Source organism: Danio aesculapii, chromosome 15, assembly GCF_903798145.1.
Source record: "Danio aesculapii chromosome 15, fDanAes4.1, whole genome shotgun sequence".
Lineage (NCBI taxonomy): Eukaryota > Metazoa > Chordata > Actinopteri > Cypriniformes > Danionidae > Danio > Danio aesculapii.
Window position 1 is genome coordinate 522,419 of NC_079449.1, and position 18,598 is coordinate 541,016.

Below are 18,598 nucleotides of genomic sequence, written 5' to 3' on the forward strand. Positions count from 1 at the left end.
TACAACTTTATTTCTCAGAATTATGCCTATTTCTTAGAATTCTGACTTTATAACTCTCAAATCAGACTTTTTATCTGAGTTTTCTTTTTCTTCCAATTCCGACCCAAAATTCTCAGAATTAGTCGTTTAGAGGACGTCAGAATTAGGAGTTTGTATCACTCAATTCTAAGAAATTAAAGTCGCAATAACTTTTTAATTAGTTTATTCAGTGGCGGGAACGGCCTTCCATCGATATCATCATCATTAATATTGACGTATAGATAAATTGACGTAAATTGATTATTTTCGCAGTCTTTCTGAGTGATTTTCAACGTTTTTAATGTTTTTTTTTTTGTTGTTCAAGCATCGTTAATAACTTCTAGACAAGTTTTGGACACGTTTGTAGTGACTCCGCACACACACGCGGGGCGCTGTACGTGAGCGCGCTCCTGATTCCCGCTACCGGCGCGCCCGTGATGACGCCACGGCCTCTGCAGCTCCACGCGCCGCCGCTCCGCTCGAGAGGAACCGACTCTCCGGGAAATAAACAACAAAAATAACCATAAATACAATATAAATATAACAAATAAACCGGCGAATCGGGAACCATGGCAACAACGTTCGAGCAGATGAGAGCGAATGTAGGGAAACTCCTGAGAGGAATCGACAGGTAAACATAAAACAGCCGGACAAAAACTGACGATTATTAATAATACACAAACCAAATTATCACACACACACACACACACACACACCTGTCGCATTACAGCTTAAAATGTTTTTATTGTCTTTCTAACGTGTCAGACCCTGTCGGTTCTGTTCAGATCTTGTCGTAAAAAGTAAAGTTTTCATCCAAATAGTGAAACCCTTTCTGAGTATTTTGTGTGGGCTTGTGTTTTACAGCACTTCCCAATACTCAGGGTGTCTCAGTCAGTGTGTTCAAACTATTATATTTGATGTACCAAAGTCAAACAAGTGACCATTTCACATCTGTCACACGCGTAACCAAGCTTTTCCCTCATGAATATAAAATAAAGTCAATGATTCTGTTCTATAGAGAGCCGACTCTTATCCTGTTGATTAGCATTGCTTCTTTTGGGTTGTGCAGTTTTTAATTTCTACAAAGTATGTTGTAAACTCACACTTTATGGTCACATCTATAACGCATGTTCATTTCCATGATTTAAAAAGGTTTACAGATCGATGTTTTTCGGATCCCATAACTCTGTGGTTATTACTCTTGGAGATTATAAACGGATGTTTCAATATACTATTGCACACACATACACCGGCCACTTTATTAGGTACACCTGTTCAACTGCTTGTTCATGCACATTTCTAATCAGCCAATCACATGGCAGCAGCAGCTCACTGCATTTAGGCCTGTAGACATGGTCAAGACGATCTGCTGCAGGTCAAAGTGAGCATCAGAATGGGGAAGAAAGGGGATTTAAGAGACGCTGAACGTGGCATGGTTGTTGCTGCCAGATGGGCTGCTCTGAGTATTTCAGAAACTGCTGATCTACTGGGATTTTCACGCACAACCATCTCTAGGGTTTACAGAGAATGGTCCGACAAAGAGGAAATATCCAGTGAGCGGCAGTTCTGTGGGCGCAAATGCCTTGTTGATGCCAGAGGTCAGAGGAGAATGGCCAGACTGGTTCCAGCTGATAGAAAGGCAACAGTAACTCAAATAAGCACTCGTTACAACCGAGGTCTGCAGAAGAGCATCTCTGAACACACAACACGTCCAACCTTGAGGCGGATGGGCTACAGCAGCAGAAGACCACACCGGGTGCCGCTCCTGTCAGCTAAGAACAGGAAACTGAGGCTACAATTCACACAGGCTCACCAAAACTGGACAATAGAAGATTGGAGAAACGTTGCCTGGTCTGATGAGTCTCCATTTCTGCTGACACATTCGGATGCTCGGCTCAGAACAACATGAAAGCATGGATCCATCCTGCCTTGTATCAGCGGTTCAGGCTGCTGCTGGTGTAATGGTGTGGGGGAGATTTTCTTTGGGTCCATTAGTACCAATTGAGCATGGTGTCAACGCCACAGCCTACCTGAGTATTGTTCTGACCATGTCCATCCCTTTATGAGCACAGTGTCTCCATCTTCTGATGGCTACTTCCAGCAGGATAACGCACCATGTCATAAAGCACCAATCATCTCAGACTGGTTTCTTCAACATGACAATGAGTTCACTGTACTCAAATGGCCTCCACAGTCACCAGAGGTCAATCTAATAGAGCACCTTTGGGATGTGGTGGAACGGGAGATTGGCATCATGGATGTGCAGCTGACAAATCTGCAGCAACTGTGTGATGCTATCATGTCAATATGGAGCAAAATCTCTGAGGAATATTTCCAGTAGCTTGTTGAATCTAGAACACGGAGGATTAAGACAGTTCTGAGGGCAAAAGGGGTCCGACCCGGTACTAGTGAGGTGTACCTAATAAAGTGGCCGGTGAGTGTATACTTTCTAAGTGAAGTCTTGTTTGGAGTTTTTACTGCAAATCAAGTCCATAACCCTGGAGCTGCTGAGAATATGATATGTGTGTATGTGTGTGATGTCATCTGTGCTGTTGATCATGAAGTGTGTGTTGATGTACGGAGAAATTAAAATGGTCGTGCCCAACTGAGCCTGGTTTCTCTCAAGGTTTTTTTTCTTCACTTCCGCCTTTAGTGAAGTTTATTTCTCTCCGCTGTCGCCACTAGCTTGCATGGTTCAGGATCTGTAGAGCTGCACATCGTTGGATTTGCTCTTCAGTATTTGGACTCTCAGTAGTGATTATTAAACCACACTGAACTGAGCTCAACTGAACTGAACTTAAACACTACAAACTGAACTACACTGTTCCTATTTACTGTGACCTTTTATGTGAAGCTGCTTTGACACAATCTACATTGTATAAGCGCTATACTAATAAAGGGGAATTGAACTGAATTGAATTGAATGTAATTAATTGCTGATGATTTTGTATGTGTGTGTTGTGCAGGTATAACCCAGAGAACCTGTCGACGCTGGAAAGATACGTGGACACACAGGCCAGAGAGAACGCTTACGACCTGGAGGCCAACCTGGCCGTGCTCAAACTGTGAGTCACACACACTCTACAGCAGCGCACGGAGTGTGTGTGTGTAAGAGGGAAAGAGAGAGTGTGTGAGGGAGAAGTGTGTTTTTTTTTTTTTGACTCTGTGTGAGTGTTTGACTATATATATGTGTGTGTGTGTTCAGGTACCAGTTCAACCCGGCGTATTTCCAGACCACAGTGACTGCTCAGATTCTGCTGAAAGCTCTGACGAATCTCCCACACACAGACTTCACTCTCTGCAAGTGCATGATCGACCAGACCCACGTATCCTTCAGACGCAGCAACGTGTGTGTGTGTGTGTGTGCGTGCGTGCGTGCGTGCGTGCGTGCGTGCGTGCGTGCGTGCGTGCGTGCGTGCGTGCGTGCGTGTGTGTGTGGTGATATTGGTCCTCATTGAATAATCCAATAAATCCTGTAGACGTATTGGAATCGCATGTTATCATGAGTGTTATTATGGTCTGTCATGTGTAATGTCAGAGTTTGCAGATGTTTCCTTGACTGCAGTGTCGCAGCAGGAGGAGCGGCCGATCCGACAGATCCTGTACCTCGGAAACCTGCTGGAGACCTGCCACTTCCAGAGCTTCTGGGTAACACACACACACACACACACACACACACACACACACACACAAACAAACACCTGCTGGAGACCTGCCACTTCCAGAGCTTCTGGGTAACACACACACACACACACCCACACACATACACCCACACTAATATCAAGAAGCTCATACAAATAAAAATTCAAGGGGAGTTATACTGATGTGTAAAGTAGATGATGATGATGATGTGTGTGTATGTGTGTCAGGCCAGTCTAGAAGAGAACAGGGATCTGATTGATGGGATCACAGGATTTGAGGAGTCTGTGCGCAAATGTGAGTGTGTTATTATATTATATTGATGATTATACTCGAGCAGATTTCACAAACAACATCATCTATCCTGCGTCTCTGAGCCTTTAATCCCAATCATAACGTGTGTTTGGGTGTGTGTGTGTGTACAGTCATCTGTCATGTTGTGGGAATCACGTATCAGAACATCGAGTACCGTCTGCTGGCCGAGATGCTGGGAGATCCTCTGGGTGAGCGAGAACTTCTGTCTCACACACACACACATCATGTGTGCACACACACACAAATATACACATGTGAACCCATACCTATACACATGTATACACACACACACGCACGTATGCACATACATGACTGTAAACACACAGATGTACTCACACAACCATGCATACACACACATGCGCTTGTATACATATGCATGCATACACCTACATGCGCACACAGACACATGACCCCGCCCCTCTCTCTCTCTCTGCGCAGACACACAGGTGAAGGTGTGGATGAATAAATACGGCTGGACGGAGAACGAGGAGGGTCAGATCTTCATCCATAACCAGGAGGAGAGCGTCAAGCCCAAGAACATCGTGGAGAAGATCGACTTCGAGAGTCAGTCTCATTTACTTCAGTCATTCACTCATTCAGTTATTTATTTACCACACTCAGTGTGTGTGTGTGTGTGTGTGTGTGTGTGTGTGTGTGTGTGTGTGTTTACCGTGTCCTTTGTTCTCCGCAGGTGTGTCCAGCATCATGGCTACATCACAGTGACCACACACAAACAGTCTACACACACACACACACACACACACACACACACTCTACAATAAACTCATTTCACATTAGAAACTGGAGTCTTTATTCATTCATTCGTCATGCATCACACGCTCACACTTTATTTTGATGGTCTGTTTGTTGAATTTAAGTTACACCACATCTACATGCCAACTCATTCTCATTAGATTATCAGTAGACTGTTAGGGTTAGTGTAAGATGATGTACTGTACTTTCTAGTCAGTTAAATGTCTGTTGAAGGAGCAGAAGCAGCAGATATTAAGCAGACAGTCTACTAATACTGAAATGGACCATCAAAATAAAGTGTTACCCATCTATAAATCTATAAATTAGCGTCAAATTAACCCCATTTTAAAGCTTTTCCCATAATATTGTTTAATTCTTATTTAAGGCGAATGTAAATGGTTTTGATTTCAGGTAGGAAGTGTAATTTTGACACAACCGATAGAGCAGGGATCACCAAACTTGTTCCTGGAGGGCCGGTGTCCTGCAGATTTTAGCTGCAACCCTAATCAAACCCACTTGAGTTAGCTAATCAAGGTCTTACTAGGTATACCTATAACACCCAGGCTTGTGTGTTGAGGCAGGTTGGAGCTAAACCCTGCAGGGCAGTGGACCTCCAGGAACGAGATTGGTGACCCCTGCTCTAGAGGAATTACCAACCTACGTCACACCGGTTTCAAAAAGAGACCGGTTGTAATTGCATAGTGTTGTGTGGTAGGATGCCAAATTCGACAGTCCAAAAATAAAAAACTGAACTTTTAGCGTACACCACACTGCTGTAATGCCAACTGCAGACGTCTTTGGCTAAAAGGGAGCTGAATGGAGCGAGGAGCTCATTGTAATTACTGGACTCTGCAGTTATCCTGGTATATCAGGTGAGTTCCCGCTCTGCTGGATCAGACATATCACTGGATTCTGATTGCAGCAGTGATTTCAGCAGAAACAGTTCAATATGGTGAATTAACCTGCAGACACTGCTCAGAGTGAACTGTAAACATGTGTGTTCACATTCCCTGCTGTACAGGAGCAGTTCACTGTCAGAATGCAGTAGTTCTGCTTGTTGATGATGACCCAGGTCTTGTACACAAGGGCGTAGCGGACATTTTAAAAGTGGGGGGGACGGCCATATGAGATCATACCTCATAATTATTAATCACCTGTTTCTAAATGGTGTGTTTCTAAAAGTGAGGAGGTAGGATCCCCCCCGTCCCCCCTGGTTGCTACGCCCCTGCTTGTACAGCTCCGTCTTCTTTCCTTGTCTTTGGCTAGGCAGAACCTCTGTGTTTAACACTACATAGTGTTGAATCTGGTCATCCTGGAGCTTTATTTCCTGCACATGACCACACACAACAACACTGTAGACATGCAAACACTTGTAAATCTTTAACTTCTCTCCTGATTACTCACTTCGAGTTTAAGTGAGATAGTTGTGTATTTGGGACTTTCGGATGTTAAAGCACTCCAAAATGTTTGTTTACAACTTAAAAACAAACCAAACGTATTAAAACAATGAAATTTCCCATGTTAATTTGATTATGAATTGCTCGTTTGACGAAGATGTACATGGGATCTGTACTGGTAATTTTTTTTCATGCAATATTGTTAATTATTTTAATTTTTCGTGATTGACGTATATTTACAATTATTTTGTTCACTTGTCTTCACGTGAACCATTTTAGTAGCTCGCCTTGCGTGCGCGTCACGGCGCATTCTTGTGCGCATGCGCAGTAGAGCCAGTGTGCTGTCTGCGGTGCTGAAGCGCCAGTTTCAGTCATATTTGTGTGAGATAAACACCTTTTCCCTCTGAGAATTACAGATTTTTGCTTTATAAAGAGTCATTTATGTGCTGTAAAGCGAAGAGCAGAAGAACATGGCGATGTTTGAGCTCTGAATGACGGTCTGATCAGGTATTTCAGCACTGTTTACACTCTTCAACACTGAACACAGCGCAGAAATGGAGGAATAACAGTGATAATATTCAGAAATATGACTGTGAAGAGTTTCAATGAGCCTCTGAAAGAGTGAGAATTTATTACATGAGTGAAAACAGATACGGTTAATTAAACAACCCTGAAGTACTCATGTGTTGGCTGTAGTGTAGCACTGTCTTATTAAACAATTATAAGGATGTTTATTAATTGTTTACGTACTTTTTTATTGTTCAGCCAAGGTTATTATAGCTAACTAAAACCAAAACTGTTTAAATTAAATGACAGAATCTAAACACACCCTTACTGGCCACTTTATTAGGTACAGGGTTGGACTCCAGAACTGCCTTAATCCTCCGTGTTCTAGATTCAACAAGCTACTGGAAATATTCCTCAGAGATTTTGCTCCATATTGACATGATAGCATCACACAGTTGCTGCAGATTTGTCAGCTGCACATCCATGATGCCAATCTCCCGTTCCACCACATCCCAAAGGTGCTCTATTGGATTGAGCTCTGGTGACTGTGGAGGCCATTTGAGTACAGTGAACTCATTGTCGTGTTCAAGAAACCAGTCTGAGATGATTGGAGCTTTATGACATGGTGCGTTATCCTGCTGGAAGTAGCCATCAGAAGATGGAGACACTGTGCTCATAAAGGGATGGACATGGTCAGAACAATACTCAGGTAGGCTGTGGCGTTGACACCATGCTCAATTGGTAATAATGGACCCAAAGAAAATCTCCCCCACACCATTACACCACCACCAGCAGCCTGAACCGCTGATACAAGGCAGGATGGATCCATGCTTTCATGTTGTTCTGAGCCGAGCATCCGAATGTGTCAGCAGAAATGGAGACTCATCAGACCAGGCAACGTTTCTCCAATCTTCTATTGTCCAGTTTTGGTGAGCCTGTGTGAATTGTAGCCTCAGTTTCCTGTTCTTAGCTGACAGGAGCGGCACCCGGTGTGGTCTTTTGCTGCTGTAGCCCATCCGCCTCAAGGTTGGACGTGTTGTGTGTTCAGAGATGCTCTTCTGCAGACCTCGGTTGTAACGAGTGCTTATTTGAGTTACTGTTGCCTTTCTATCAGCTGGAACCGGTCTGGCCATTCTCCTCTGACCTCTGGCATCAACAAGGCATTTGCGCCCACAGAACTGCCGCTCACTGGATATTTCCTCTTTGTCGGACCATTCTCTGTAAACCCTAGAGATGGTTGTGCGTGAAAATCCCAGTAGATCAGCAGTTTCTGAAATACTCAGAGCAGCCCGTCTGGCAGCAACAACCATGCCACGTTCAGCGTCTCTTAAATCCCCTTTCTTCCCCATTCTGATGCTCGCTTTGACCTGCAGCAGATCGTCTTGACCATGTCTACAGGCCTAAATGCAGTGAGCTGCTGCTGCCATGTGATTGGCTGATTAGAAATGTGCGTTCACGAGCAGCTGGACAGGTGTACCTAATAAAGTGGCCGCTGAGTGTATGCTTCTTTAGCTTGAGTTAACATTCAGCAGTGCACTTGATGCAGAATTTACTCAACTTGTACAAATACAGATGGTTGTTTGTTTATTTTTGTCTTTTAGGTGTGGTAAAAATATGGACAAACTTTTACTTGAGCAATAATGTGTAGATATTTACATAAACAGTAACGTGCTTTAGAAGTAGTGTGTATTGTTGTCCTGCAGGTGTGTGTGTGTCTGTGTGTGTGTTTTATATTGGACTGAATGTGTTCATCCAGCCGTATGTGTGTCTCCAGCAGTGTGTGTGTCTCCTGATGGCCGTGTCTGCGCAGCGGTGTGTGTTTCTGCAGTGTGAGTGTGTGGGCCAGCAGATCATCAGTGTTCTCCAGGGGTTCAGACAGCGGAATCTCCTCCTGGATTTCAGTATTCATGTTCAGGATGAGACGCTGCTCTGCCACCGCTGTGTGCTCGCCGCCTGCAGCCACTTCTTCAGGTCAGCATTATTATTTAATTGCCTTTGACTTAATCCCTTTATTAATAGGGGTCGCCACAGCGGAATGAACCGCCAACTATTCCAGCATATGTTTTAGCAGCGGATGCCCTTCCAGCCGCAACCCAGTACTGGGAAACACCCATACATACTCATTCACACACACTACGGCCAATTTAGTTGATCAATTCCCCTATATCACATGTGTTTGGACTGTGGGGGAAACCGGAGCACCCGGAGGAAACCCACACCAACACGGGGAGAACATGCAAACTCCACACAGAAACACCAACTGACCCAGCCAGGACTCAAACCAGTGACATTCTTGCTGTGAGGCCACAGTGCTAACCACTGAGCCACCATGCCGCACTTTTAGCTGTGTATAATATCTGTATTTTATCAATCTGGAGAAATCCACACTTTAAAAATGCTGGGTTGTTTTAACTCAATGTTGGGTCAAATATGGACAAGCTCCACATTGGGTTATTGTTTTCACATTACACTGAAAATAGATTTTTTTTATAAACCCAAACTGTTGGGTTTTTCCACATTTGACCCAATGTTGGGTTAAAACAACCCAGCATTTAATAGAGCATGCTTTCATTCTTCATTAGTGGAGTTTGTTTTGCAAGAACTTTCTGCTTCGGATTGTGTATTATTAATTAACCCAATGCCTTGCTTACACACATAAAATGCTGCGTTGTTTTAACCCAACGTTGGGTCAGATATGAACATTATATTTAAAATAAAATTTTAATTAATTTTCTTCATCTTAGTTTGTTTATTTATCAGGGGTCGACACAACGGAATGAACTACCAACTATTCCAGCATATGTTTTACACAGCGGATGCCCTTCCAGCTGCAGACCAGTACTGGGAAACACTCATTCACACACACACACACATCCCCTATAGCGCATGTGTTTGGACTGTGGGGGAAACCGGAGCACCCAGAGGAAACCCACACCAACACGGGGAGAACATGCAAACTCCACACAGAAACACCAACTGACCCAGCCGGGACTCGAACCAGTGAGCTTCTCGCTGTGAGGCCACAGTATTATCCACTGAGCCACCGTGTTGCCTCAGCATTATTATTATGAGTCACATGATCCCTCAGAAGTCAATCTGTTACTGAGTCGGTTTCTTTAATTCTGTGTGTGTCTAAATCTGTGTTATTTCTGAATCTGAGTTCTCTTCTTGTGTGTTCAGGGCGATGTTCGAGCTGGACATGCGCGAGTGTGTTGACGGCTCCGTGACCCTCAGTAGTCTCTCCGCTCAGGCCGTTCACACGTTCCTGGACTTTGCGTATTCTGGGGAGATAGAAATCAGAGAGGACAACGTGGAGATGCTGTTTCAGATGGCCTCCTTCCTGCAGGTCAGACTGAACAAATCAACTACAGACACAGTATACGACAGAACTATTAAAGGGCTGGTCCAGAGTGTGTCTTTAAAGCTTGGTTGTGTTTATAAGATGCAGAGCAGTGTGTGCTCATGCTTCACTTCTGGAAATTTACTTCACTTCTGGTTATTTTCATATATCTGACTTTGATTATAAACAGCTACTCAGCTAACATCTCCTAGTTCCTCTGAAAGGCCCGCCCTCAAGAGGCTCTGATTGGTCCGCTAACGTAATGTGCTGTGATTCGCGGATTGGCTTCGTGTCACCACGTCACACCCCTACAAGCATGCGCGTTAGTGCTGTGTAAAGAGACAAGCTGTTAGCAGTGTTACAGTACGTTCACACCGGAAGCGGCGAGAGCGTCAAAGTAGCCGGAAGTCATTCATTTTCAATGAGAGCCGATAAGCGGCGAAGAGCAGCGCGGTGCGTCTTCACTGGTGTGGGCGTCGAGGAGAGTTGAAATCAAGTCAACTTTATGGTAATGAGCTATGACGTGGTTCAGCGGCAACCAATCAGAATGAAGAAGTCCACCGCTTGAGAGGAGTCCAGAGAACACAGACCTGTGAACTTTGGTTCTGACCACAGTTGTTCCCAAGGGTTAGATTATAACGGTCGACGGATTTCCAATGTTTTCTTACTGGTGAAATCTGCACTCTAAAAATGCTGGGTTGTTTTAACTCAGTGTTGGGTCAAATATGGACAAGCTCCACATTGGGTTATTGTTTGCACATTACACTGAAAATAGATTTTTTTTATAAACCCAAACTGTTTGGTTTTTCCATATTTGACCCAACGTTGGGTTAAAACAACCCAGCATTTAATAGAGCATGCTTTCATTTCTCATTAGTGGAGTTTGTTTTGCAAGAACTTTCTGCTTCGGATTGTGTATTATTAATTAACCCAATGCCTTGCTTACACACATAAAATGCTGGGTTGTTTTAACCCAATGTTGGGTCAGATATGGACATTATATTTAAAATAAAATGTCTAATGTTTTCTTACAGGAACATACATTAAATAAGTTACTGGCAAGTTACTGATGTGCATTAAAGTTATATATACAATATGTGAGTTCTGGTAAAGTACACACTGTTAGCCATTAGGAAAACAAGTGTTTATCTGATAATCCAATTCTCATAAAGATCATTCGACTTCCTAATAAATACTAAATTGAGCTGCACAAGCTTATCTAATAATTAATCACTTAAACGAGAGAGACTAAACAACAACAGCAACAAAACTATACAAAAACAAACGAACAGGCTGGCTGACATAAGTGAGAAGTTTGGTGGCGAACCAAGCGCTCCTCCTGAACAGCACAAGCGAAGCCTTTTATATGTGGTGATCCAGCTCCTAATTGGTGCACCGAGTGCGTCATAATGTTGATTGACAGCTTTTTCAACCAATGGTTGCACACCTAGGAAAGGACAGAGTACACTAAACAGAAAACAAACACAAAACTTACGTGAAACGTAACACAAATAAAAACACTCAAAGGTTGTAGCTCACAATCCACAGCTTCGTCTGGTGGAGGAGTTTTAGCCGAATACAGCACCGAACTTTGAGAGATTCTGGAAGTTCTCCTTTGTCAAAGGCTAGCTATATATTTATTAGAATTCTCTGGAGCATGATTAAACTGTAAGCACTTCTCTCTGTGTTTGTCGTGTCCTTTAGAAGCTCAAATACAGAAACAGAAGAAGCTCTGTGGAAATAGCAGCGTTTGGACGCCATTTTAGCTTTCTCTGCTATAACATTAAAGCGCATCTGGCCACGCCTCGTTGCTGCGCCGGGTGTGTGCGTAACCTGAAGCGTTTATAATCTCATTAGCCTGGATGTATTTTTTTGTAGTCCCCAAACTTCGTTCGCTGTAGGCTTTGCTAAGCTAACTCTGTAAAAGCCATCGTCTCCCATTGCATTGAACTGTGAGCGTCTTACATTCAGAGATGTTGTTTATGTTTACACAGCTACATTACACATCAACTACAGTTTAACATATGATATCCTAGTGGACCACCCCTCTAATAACCTGTTAATAGGACATGGGCGACACTAAATCTGAAGTGTTTGGGATCAGTGTGTTTGGGTAAGTTGAGTACAGCGTGGAGCCAAATGAAAATGAGAGCCTACCTTATGCTATTTGCTGAAATAATAAAAATATTTACTCAATGGTATTGATTTCTTGACTTTCATAAAAGTCAGAAGAGAGAATAATGTCAAATTTGCTGTCCCCCCTCCATAGACGCTGCATAACAAATGAGCTACTAGCTGTTTTTTGATGCAATGATGATACAGTAAAAAGTAAAAATCCAAATATTAAAATCTTTCAAGGACTTAAGATTGTTTAAACATGTCATCGCTGTCGTGTTTGTTTATTTAGATCCCCATTAGCCTCTACCAACTATTCTTTCTGGGATCCAACAAATAAAAAGACAAATTTACATTAAATTATAATCAAAACCAATACCAAAAAACCCTCAATTATATTACATTAAAACAGTAGAAACTAGTTGTGTATCGCAGTAGTTGCCAAAGTGGGGGTCGCAGGACGAGCAGAAGTCGATGGTGATTTCCAAAACTCATATTGGTGTGTGTGTGTGTGTGTGTGTACGCGCCATTGCATAAAAAGTTTGTTTGTTTATAACCTCTCCTAAAAATAGTGGTGGTCGCAAGTCACTGGCACTGTCTGAGAAGTTTGGGAAGCCCTGATGTAGAATCACTGTTTGGTTTTGAGTCACTGATTGGATCATATTTAGATCAGCGTTTTAATTTGCTTTCTGTTTATTACAAAAATCACAAGAAATACCACAACTTAATAAAAATAAAATCAAGAAATAACCAGCTGAATAAAGCAATAAAATATTCGGTAACGTGATAAAATCTTCGCTACTGCTGATGATGTTAAATGTGCAGTTGTAAACATTAGGATCATGCACAACAAGAACATCATTTTTTTGTCTCAATTTTCAATTAATGATTCACTAACTGACGGTGGCGCAGTGGGTAGCAACATCGCGTCACAGCAAGAAGGTCACTGGTTTGAGTCCCGACTGGGTCAGTTGGCGTTTCTGTGTGGAGTTTTTATGTTCTCCCCTATGTTGGCATGGGCGTGCTTCGGTTTCCCCCACAGTCCAAACACATGTGCTATAGGGGAATTGATGACCTAAATTGTCCGTAGTGTATGAGTGTGTGTGAATGAGTGTGTATGGGTGTTTCCCAGTGATGCGTTGCAGCTGGAAAGGCATCCGCTGTGTAAAACTAATGCTGGAATAGTTGGCGGTTCATTCCGCTGTGGCGACCCCAGATTAACAAAGGGACTAAGCCGAAAAGAAAATGGATGAATGATTCAGTAACTCACTCAACCTTTATTTCATTACTAGATTACGGATTTTGGTGGTTGCTTGTCACCACCTATTGGTTGAACAATGTAATTGCTCGAGTTTTCATTTTGAGCGTCAAGCTATGTAAGTCAATAGAATAAAACATACTGACCTTATTTTTCACGTGCGAGCAGGCGCAGCCAGTGGAATGTTTTTAGCCTGACACTTCGACTCTCCTTCACCTCCATTGATTATTAGACGTTATAACAGCTCGTTCTGCTGCGAGATGATGCACACTGATATTTCTGATTATATTATTCTATTAGTTTGAGCGTTTATTATTCCTAGTCATTTCTCCCATAGGAAACAGAACCGGAAGTTCTGAATCAATCACAAAAGCGAGCGCACTGCCACACTGCAGAATAAGGTCAATAACACAAAACTTATTGTGAAACGAGTCCATCCTTTAATCATGTCTGTTCTCGCAGGTGGACTTCCTGTTGCGCGCCTGCAGTGACTTCCTGCTGGAGTCTCTGGATGTGTCCAACTGTCTGCATCTGCTGGCGCTGGCGGAGGGATACGGTTCGACACAGCTGCTCTGCGGCGCCATCGACTTCATCACACAGAACTTCCAGACGGTATCCTGCAGCGCGGAGTTCTTAGAGCTGCCGGCGTCGGTTCTGGAACGCGTCCTGCTGTCCGATGAGCTCCGCGTTCCTGATGAAGAAACCGTCCTGCAGGCGCTGCTCTGCTGGGTGAAACATGACCTGTCGACGCGCACTAGCCTGATGCAGCAGCTGCTAGCATGCGTCAGACTGCACCACATTCCCACTGCCACGCTGGAGGACGCCGCACGGAGCGAGGTGTTAACCGATGAATGCAGGAACATGCTAACACATGCGCTAGCGCAAACGCAGCAGTTCAGCGGATTATTCACCGACGCTCGAGTGTCAACGACGTCCACGTATATATTCGTCCACAAAACTGAAGAAAGCATGCGTCACGCGTTCTGCTATGAGATCGCGTCAGACCGCTGGACGGTGCTTCCAGAGGACGCCATGCGGATTTTCGAGCTACCTGGATCAGTCTTAACTAGCTTTGCGGAGAAGCTCTTCATAACCGGTGGATGTCACAGCGAATGTCCGAGATCTATTCGTACGCACATTTCATCGCCTCATCATGAAGCTACAGACGAGTTTTGGTGCTACTGTCCGATTGCGCGCAGCTTTACGCCAGCACTGCGCATGCGCCACACTCGCACCATGCACACGTGCGTCGTCGCTCTCCAACGCATGTACGTAATCGGAGGAAAGCCGCGCGGCTTACGGGATGTTCCTAGCATTCTGGATGTGGAGTATTTTGATCCTTTGATGCGCGAGTGGATTTCCGTTAGCCCTCTACCTAAAGGAATATATTTTCCGGAAGCAAGTGCGTGTGGAGATGTTATTTACGCTCTCGGATCTGAGGTGGAGATTTCTGACGCATTTAATCCATTGTTGGATTGTTTTTTTCGTTATGATGCAGTTGCAGATCAGTGGAGCCACCTAGTGGCGGAATTTGGTCAGTTCTTCCACGCAAGGCTTGTGCAGTCGGTGTGTGTTAATGAAACGTTGTACCTCTGCGATTTATCCAGCTATAAGGTGTACAGCTTCTGTGCGGACGCGGGCGTGTGGAGGGGCGAGGGCTCATTTGAGTGTGCAGGGTTTAACGCGGCTGCGGTCGGCGTCCGGGGGAAGATCTTTATTCTGGGTGGAGATTACTCTCCAGACGAGGTCTCGGATGAGGTGCAGGTTTATGATAGCAGTCGCTCCGAATGGCAGGAGGTTTCGCCGATGCCTCGAGCTCTGACTGAGTTTCACTGTCAGGTGCTGAACTTCAGCCGCTATCGAGACCCCTGGCGGACTGATTCAGCTGAACACTCATCAGCCACAGGGGGCGCTGAAGAGTAAAGCCCTGTACAAACAAAGGTAAATATAAGGTAAATATAAATATTAGGGGTGTGAACTTACACTGGACATACACTGGTTATGATTATCATGTCATCGATTCGGTTTAATGTGATATCACAGTGCACTGTAGGCTTGGGCGGTATACAAATTTGGATACGGTCAAACCTCCTCCCTATTTTATCTCGGTATCCGGTTTTACCGTGCATAATAAAACAAATTATTATGTAAGGCTCAGACAGCGTCACCAAACTGTTGGCTTGTGCTTAAACCATTCAGAAACTGAATACCGTATATGCGACATTAGGTTTGCGGACACCTGTTTGTCTTGTTCGTATTAGAGATCTGCGCGGGACAAAATTTTGTGGGGTTTGGGGGGGAGCAAAACTAAAAGCCACCCAGCTAGATGATACAGAGTCCAGACAGCCTATAACAATATATGTCTGTATAAACACACACACAAATAGACACACAGCACACAGCTCCACACTCTCTCATTCACAAACACACACACACACACACAAACACACACACACACACACACACACACACACACACACACACACACACACATAAACATCATCCACGTGGATGTGCGTATGCTCGCTCGCTCGAGCATTGCTATTGTTAGACCGCCCGCTCCCGTTTAAATTACACCAGAGTTACAGACCGCTCCCGTGCTTTATTCGGAAATGTATTCCTGCACCGCAAGAAATCTGGTCAGGTCCCGCGGTGCAGCAGAGGGAATGCAGACCTCTAGTTTACCACGTCTTCCTTCTCGTTCAGTCAAAATCCGAAATACTGCCAAACTGCAGAGGTTGTGTTCTTCTTGGAGACCAGATCACTTGGTGCGCGACTCTCCATCTTACCTCACCTCTCTCTCTCTCTCTCTCCTCCACACTGGCCCTGATGACAATCACGCACACACATTTTTAGGCATTAAATAAATCATATCGTCTCCTATATAAGTGCATTGTTTTTTATGACGGTATAACGGTATTGAAACTGACACCGTTGCTACTTTTAGATCCCGCGGTATACAATATTACCGTATTACCACCCTAGCCTAGTGCACTGACGATGCTTTTTCATACACAATTTGTAATTTTGCTTCACAACAGATGAATAGGATTTTGTGTTTTAATTAGTGCTGGGCAAACATTAATCGCAATTAACCACATTTATAATAATTGTTTGCTTTGATATGATTTAAGTGTGTGTACTGTGTATATTCACTATGTATATATACAAACACACACACACATGCATAAATTTGAGAAAATGTTTATTTATATTCAGATATAAAATATATGTATGTGATACTAATTATATATAAATTTAAATATTTATAACAAAATTGTTACGTATAGTTTTGTTTCTATCACATATACATGATAAATATATTTAATAAACATACATACATTGTTGAAATAAACTTTTATTTTGTATGCGATGAATGGTGTTTAATCTTTGCCTGCACTACTTTAAATATAAGCAGTCAGATACAGTTTTAGACAGTCAGAATTATTCGCCCCCCTTTGAATTTTTGTTTCTTTTATAAATATTTCCCCAATGATGTTGAGCAGATTCAGGAAATGTTCACAGTATGTCTGATAATATTTGTTCTTCTGGAGAAAGTCTTATTTGTTTTATTTCGGCTAGAATAAAAGCAGTTTTTATTTTTTTAAACACCATTTTAAGGTTAATATTATTAGCCCCTTTAAGCTGTACATTTCTTGATAGTCTCCAGAACAAACCATCATTATACAATAACTTGCCTAATTACCCTAACCTGCCTAGTTAACCTAATTACCCTAGTGAAGCCTTTAAATGTCACTTAGTATAGAAGTGTCTTGAAGAATATCTAGTCTAATATTATTTACTGTCATCATGACAAAGAGAAAATAAATCAGTTATTAGAGATGAGTTATTAACACTATTATGTGCAGAAATGTGTTGAAATCTTCTTTCCGCTAAACAGATATTGGGGATAAAATAAACAGGGGGGCTAATAATTCTGACTTCGACTGTATACGCACTGCACCTTTAATGTGTCCTGCTCAATAAAAACAGACTTTTTTATGTATCAAACAAAAGTCAGGTACATGCCCAGAAGACCACAGGAGCATTTAGGGCAAAAACACAAACTTAAATAATAATATCACTTGCTTTTTGAGCACTGTCGAGTTCTTAAACACCTGTGATTGGTCATTGTGTTTACACGCTCAACAGAACAGGCTGTGATTGGCTGTAACGCTCAGCGCTGTTCATCAAGCAGTGACGTGAACACTGAAGAACAGCCACTTCAACGCTCGATGCTGGAGGATGCTCATGTCTGCCTTTTAATTACTCGTTCTTGCCGCCCTCACCAAGTAAGCTACCACTACACAGTACATAAGAGATAAATGAAGTAATTATGTAATTACCGGTTCAGATCTATTACTAAACTGATACTGAATCATCCCCTTGTGCATCGAAAAAACCCCTAATAAATATAACAGTAAATGTACTGGCCTCTACACTGACAAATGATGACAGTTTATTTTTAAGAGTGTGCTTTTCATTCAGCATTAACCCCTTGTGACCAGCGGGTGTCCCCTGCTAGTGCATCTGACCAGTGAATCCAGCTCGTGTAGTCCATCTAATCAAACCCTGAATTTAGCAATCATAGTCAGTGCAGTGGAATAAAAACACAACAGATCCTCTGGATCTTTATCGTTGTAGTTGCGGTGTGAACCATAATATTCTTTAACACTGTGAATGACCTTTAGAACGATATATTCATCAATATCTTTATGCTTGGTGTGAACGGGCCTTAACGTTGAAAGAGAAACGATCAATAGTTATCCACTAACGCTGGAAATCTGTCAGATTTGATTAGAAATGTCTTGTGTTCTGAGGATGTCTTTTGTGTTTGTGTAAGGGGCAATATTTTATAGAGAGAGGAGTGTTTCTGCAGGTGGTTTGTCAAGCCCACTCACCTGTGTGAGGCACACTCAGTTCGGGGTTTTAAAGTGGTTCAGGTGATAGTGGAAGAGGTGGGTTTTTAGTTGTGGTTTGAAGAATACCAGTGAATCTGCAGTCCGTTTGGGAATGGGAAGATCACTCCACCAGTGAGGAACAGTGACTGAAAAGGTTCTGGAAAGTGACTTATAGCCTCTCTGCAATGGAACCACAGGGTGGCGCTCACTTACTAAAGTAGACCTTCACTCTTTAATAGTGTTGATCAAGTGAGCAGTGAGTTGTGATCTTTATCAGAGCTTTCTGATTGAAATTCAGCATTGTTTGGATATTCATTTGTGTAAATGCATGCTGTAAAACACAAACACATGCCAG

At 43.0% G+C, this 18,598-nt stretch overlaps 2 protein-coding genes across 3 annotated transcripts; both read left to right on the forward strand.

The window, feature by feature from the left end:
* Positions 1-454: 454 nt before the first annotated feature.
* eif3k (eukaryotic translation initiation factor 3, subunit K) lies at positions 455-4,773 on the forward strand. Of its 2 annotated transcripts, none has more exons than XM_056473560.1 (8): positions 455-649; positions 2,985-3,083; positions 3,224-3,344; positions 3,589-3,666; positions 3,888-3,954; positions 4,083-4,160; positions 4,411-4,536; positions 4,664-4,773. In XM_056473560.1, exons 1-8 carry the CDS (start codon positions 588-590, stop codon positions 4,693-4,695), a joined length of 663 nt encoding a protein of 220 aa, XP_056329535.1. In that variant the 5' UTR covers positions 455-587; the 3' UTR covers positions 4,696-4,773. The 2 variants fall into 2 exon arrangements, with proteins under 2 accessions (XP_056329535.1, XP_056329536.1); XM_056473561.1 differs by having other exon boundaries at positions 457-649; positions 3,592-3,666.
* Positions 4,774-6,459: 1,686 nt separating this feature from the next.
* kbtbd3 (kelch repeat and BTB (POZ) domain containing 3) lies at positions 6,460-15,415 on the forward strand. The gene is made up of 4 exons (XM_056473040.1): positions 6,460-6,629; positions 8,404-8,600; positions 9,810-9,975; positions 13,805-15,415. Exons 2-4 carry the CDS (start codon positions 8,422-8,424, stop codon positions 15,263-15,265), a joined length of 1,806 nt encoding a protein of 601 aa, XP_056329015.1. The 5' UTR covers positions 6,460-6,629; positions 8,404-8,421; the 3' UTR covers positions 15,266-15,415.
* Positions 15,416-18,598: the final 3,183 nt, after the last annotated feature.

What these genes read in the sequence shown, in the direction of transcription:
- eif3k (XM_056473560.1), top strand. Translation starts at nt 588, where the DNA reads ATGGCAACAACGTTCGAGCAGATGAGAGCGAATGTAGGGAAACTCCTG. An exon ending in CTCCTGAGAGGAATCGACAG is followed by an intron (nt 650 to 2,984) that starts GTAAACATAAAA and finishes TGTGTTGTGCAG; the next exon opens with GTATAACCCAGAGAACCTGT. An exon ending in AACCTGGCCGTGCTCAAACT is followed by an intron (nt 3,084 to 3,223) that starts GTGAGTCACACA and finishes GTGTGTGTTCAG; the next exon opens with GTACCAGTTCAACCCGGCGT.
- kbtbd3 (XM_056473040.1), top strand. Translation starts at nt 8,422, where the DNA reads ATGGCCGTGTCTGCGCAGCGGTGTGTGTTTCTGCAGTGTGAGTGTGTG. An exon ending in GCCTGCAGCCACTTCTTCAG is followed by an intron (nt 8,601 to 9,809) that starts GTCAGCATTATT and finishes TTGTGTGTTCAG; the next exon opens with GGCGATGTTCGAGCTGGACA. An exon ending in AGATGGCCTCCTTCCTGCAG is followed by an intron (nt 9,976 to 13,804) that starts GTCAGACTGAAC and finishes CTGTTCTCGCAG; the next exon opens with GTGGACTTCCTGTTGCGCGC.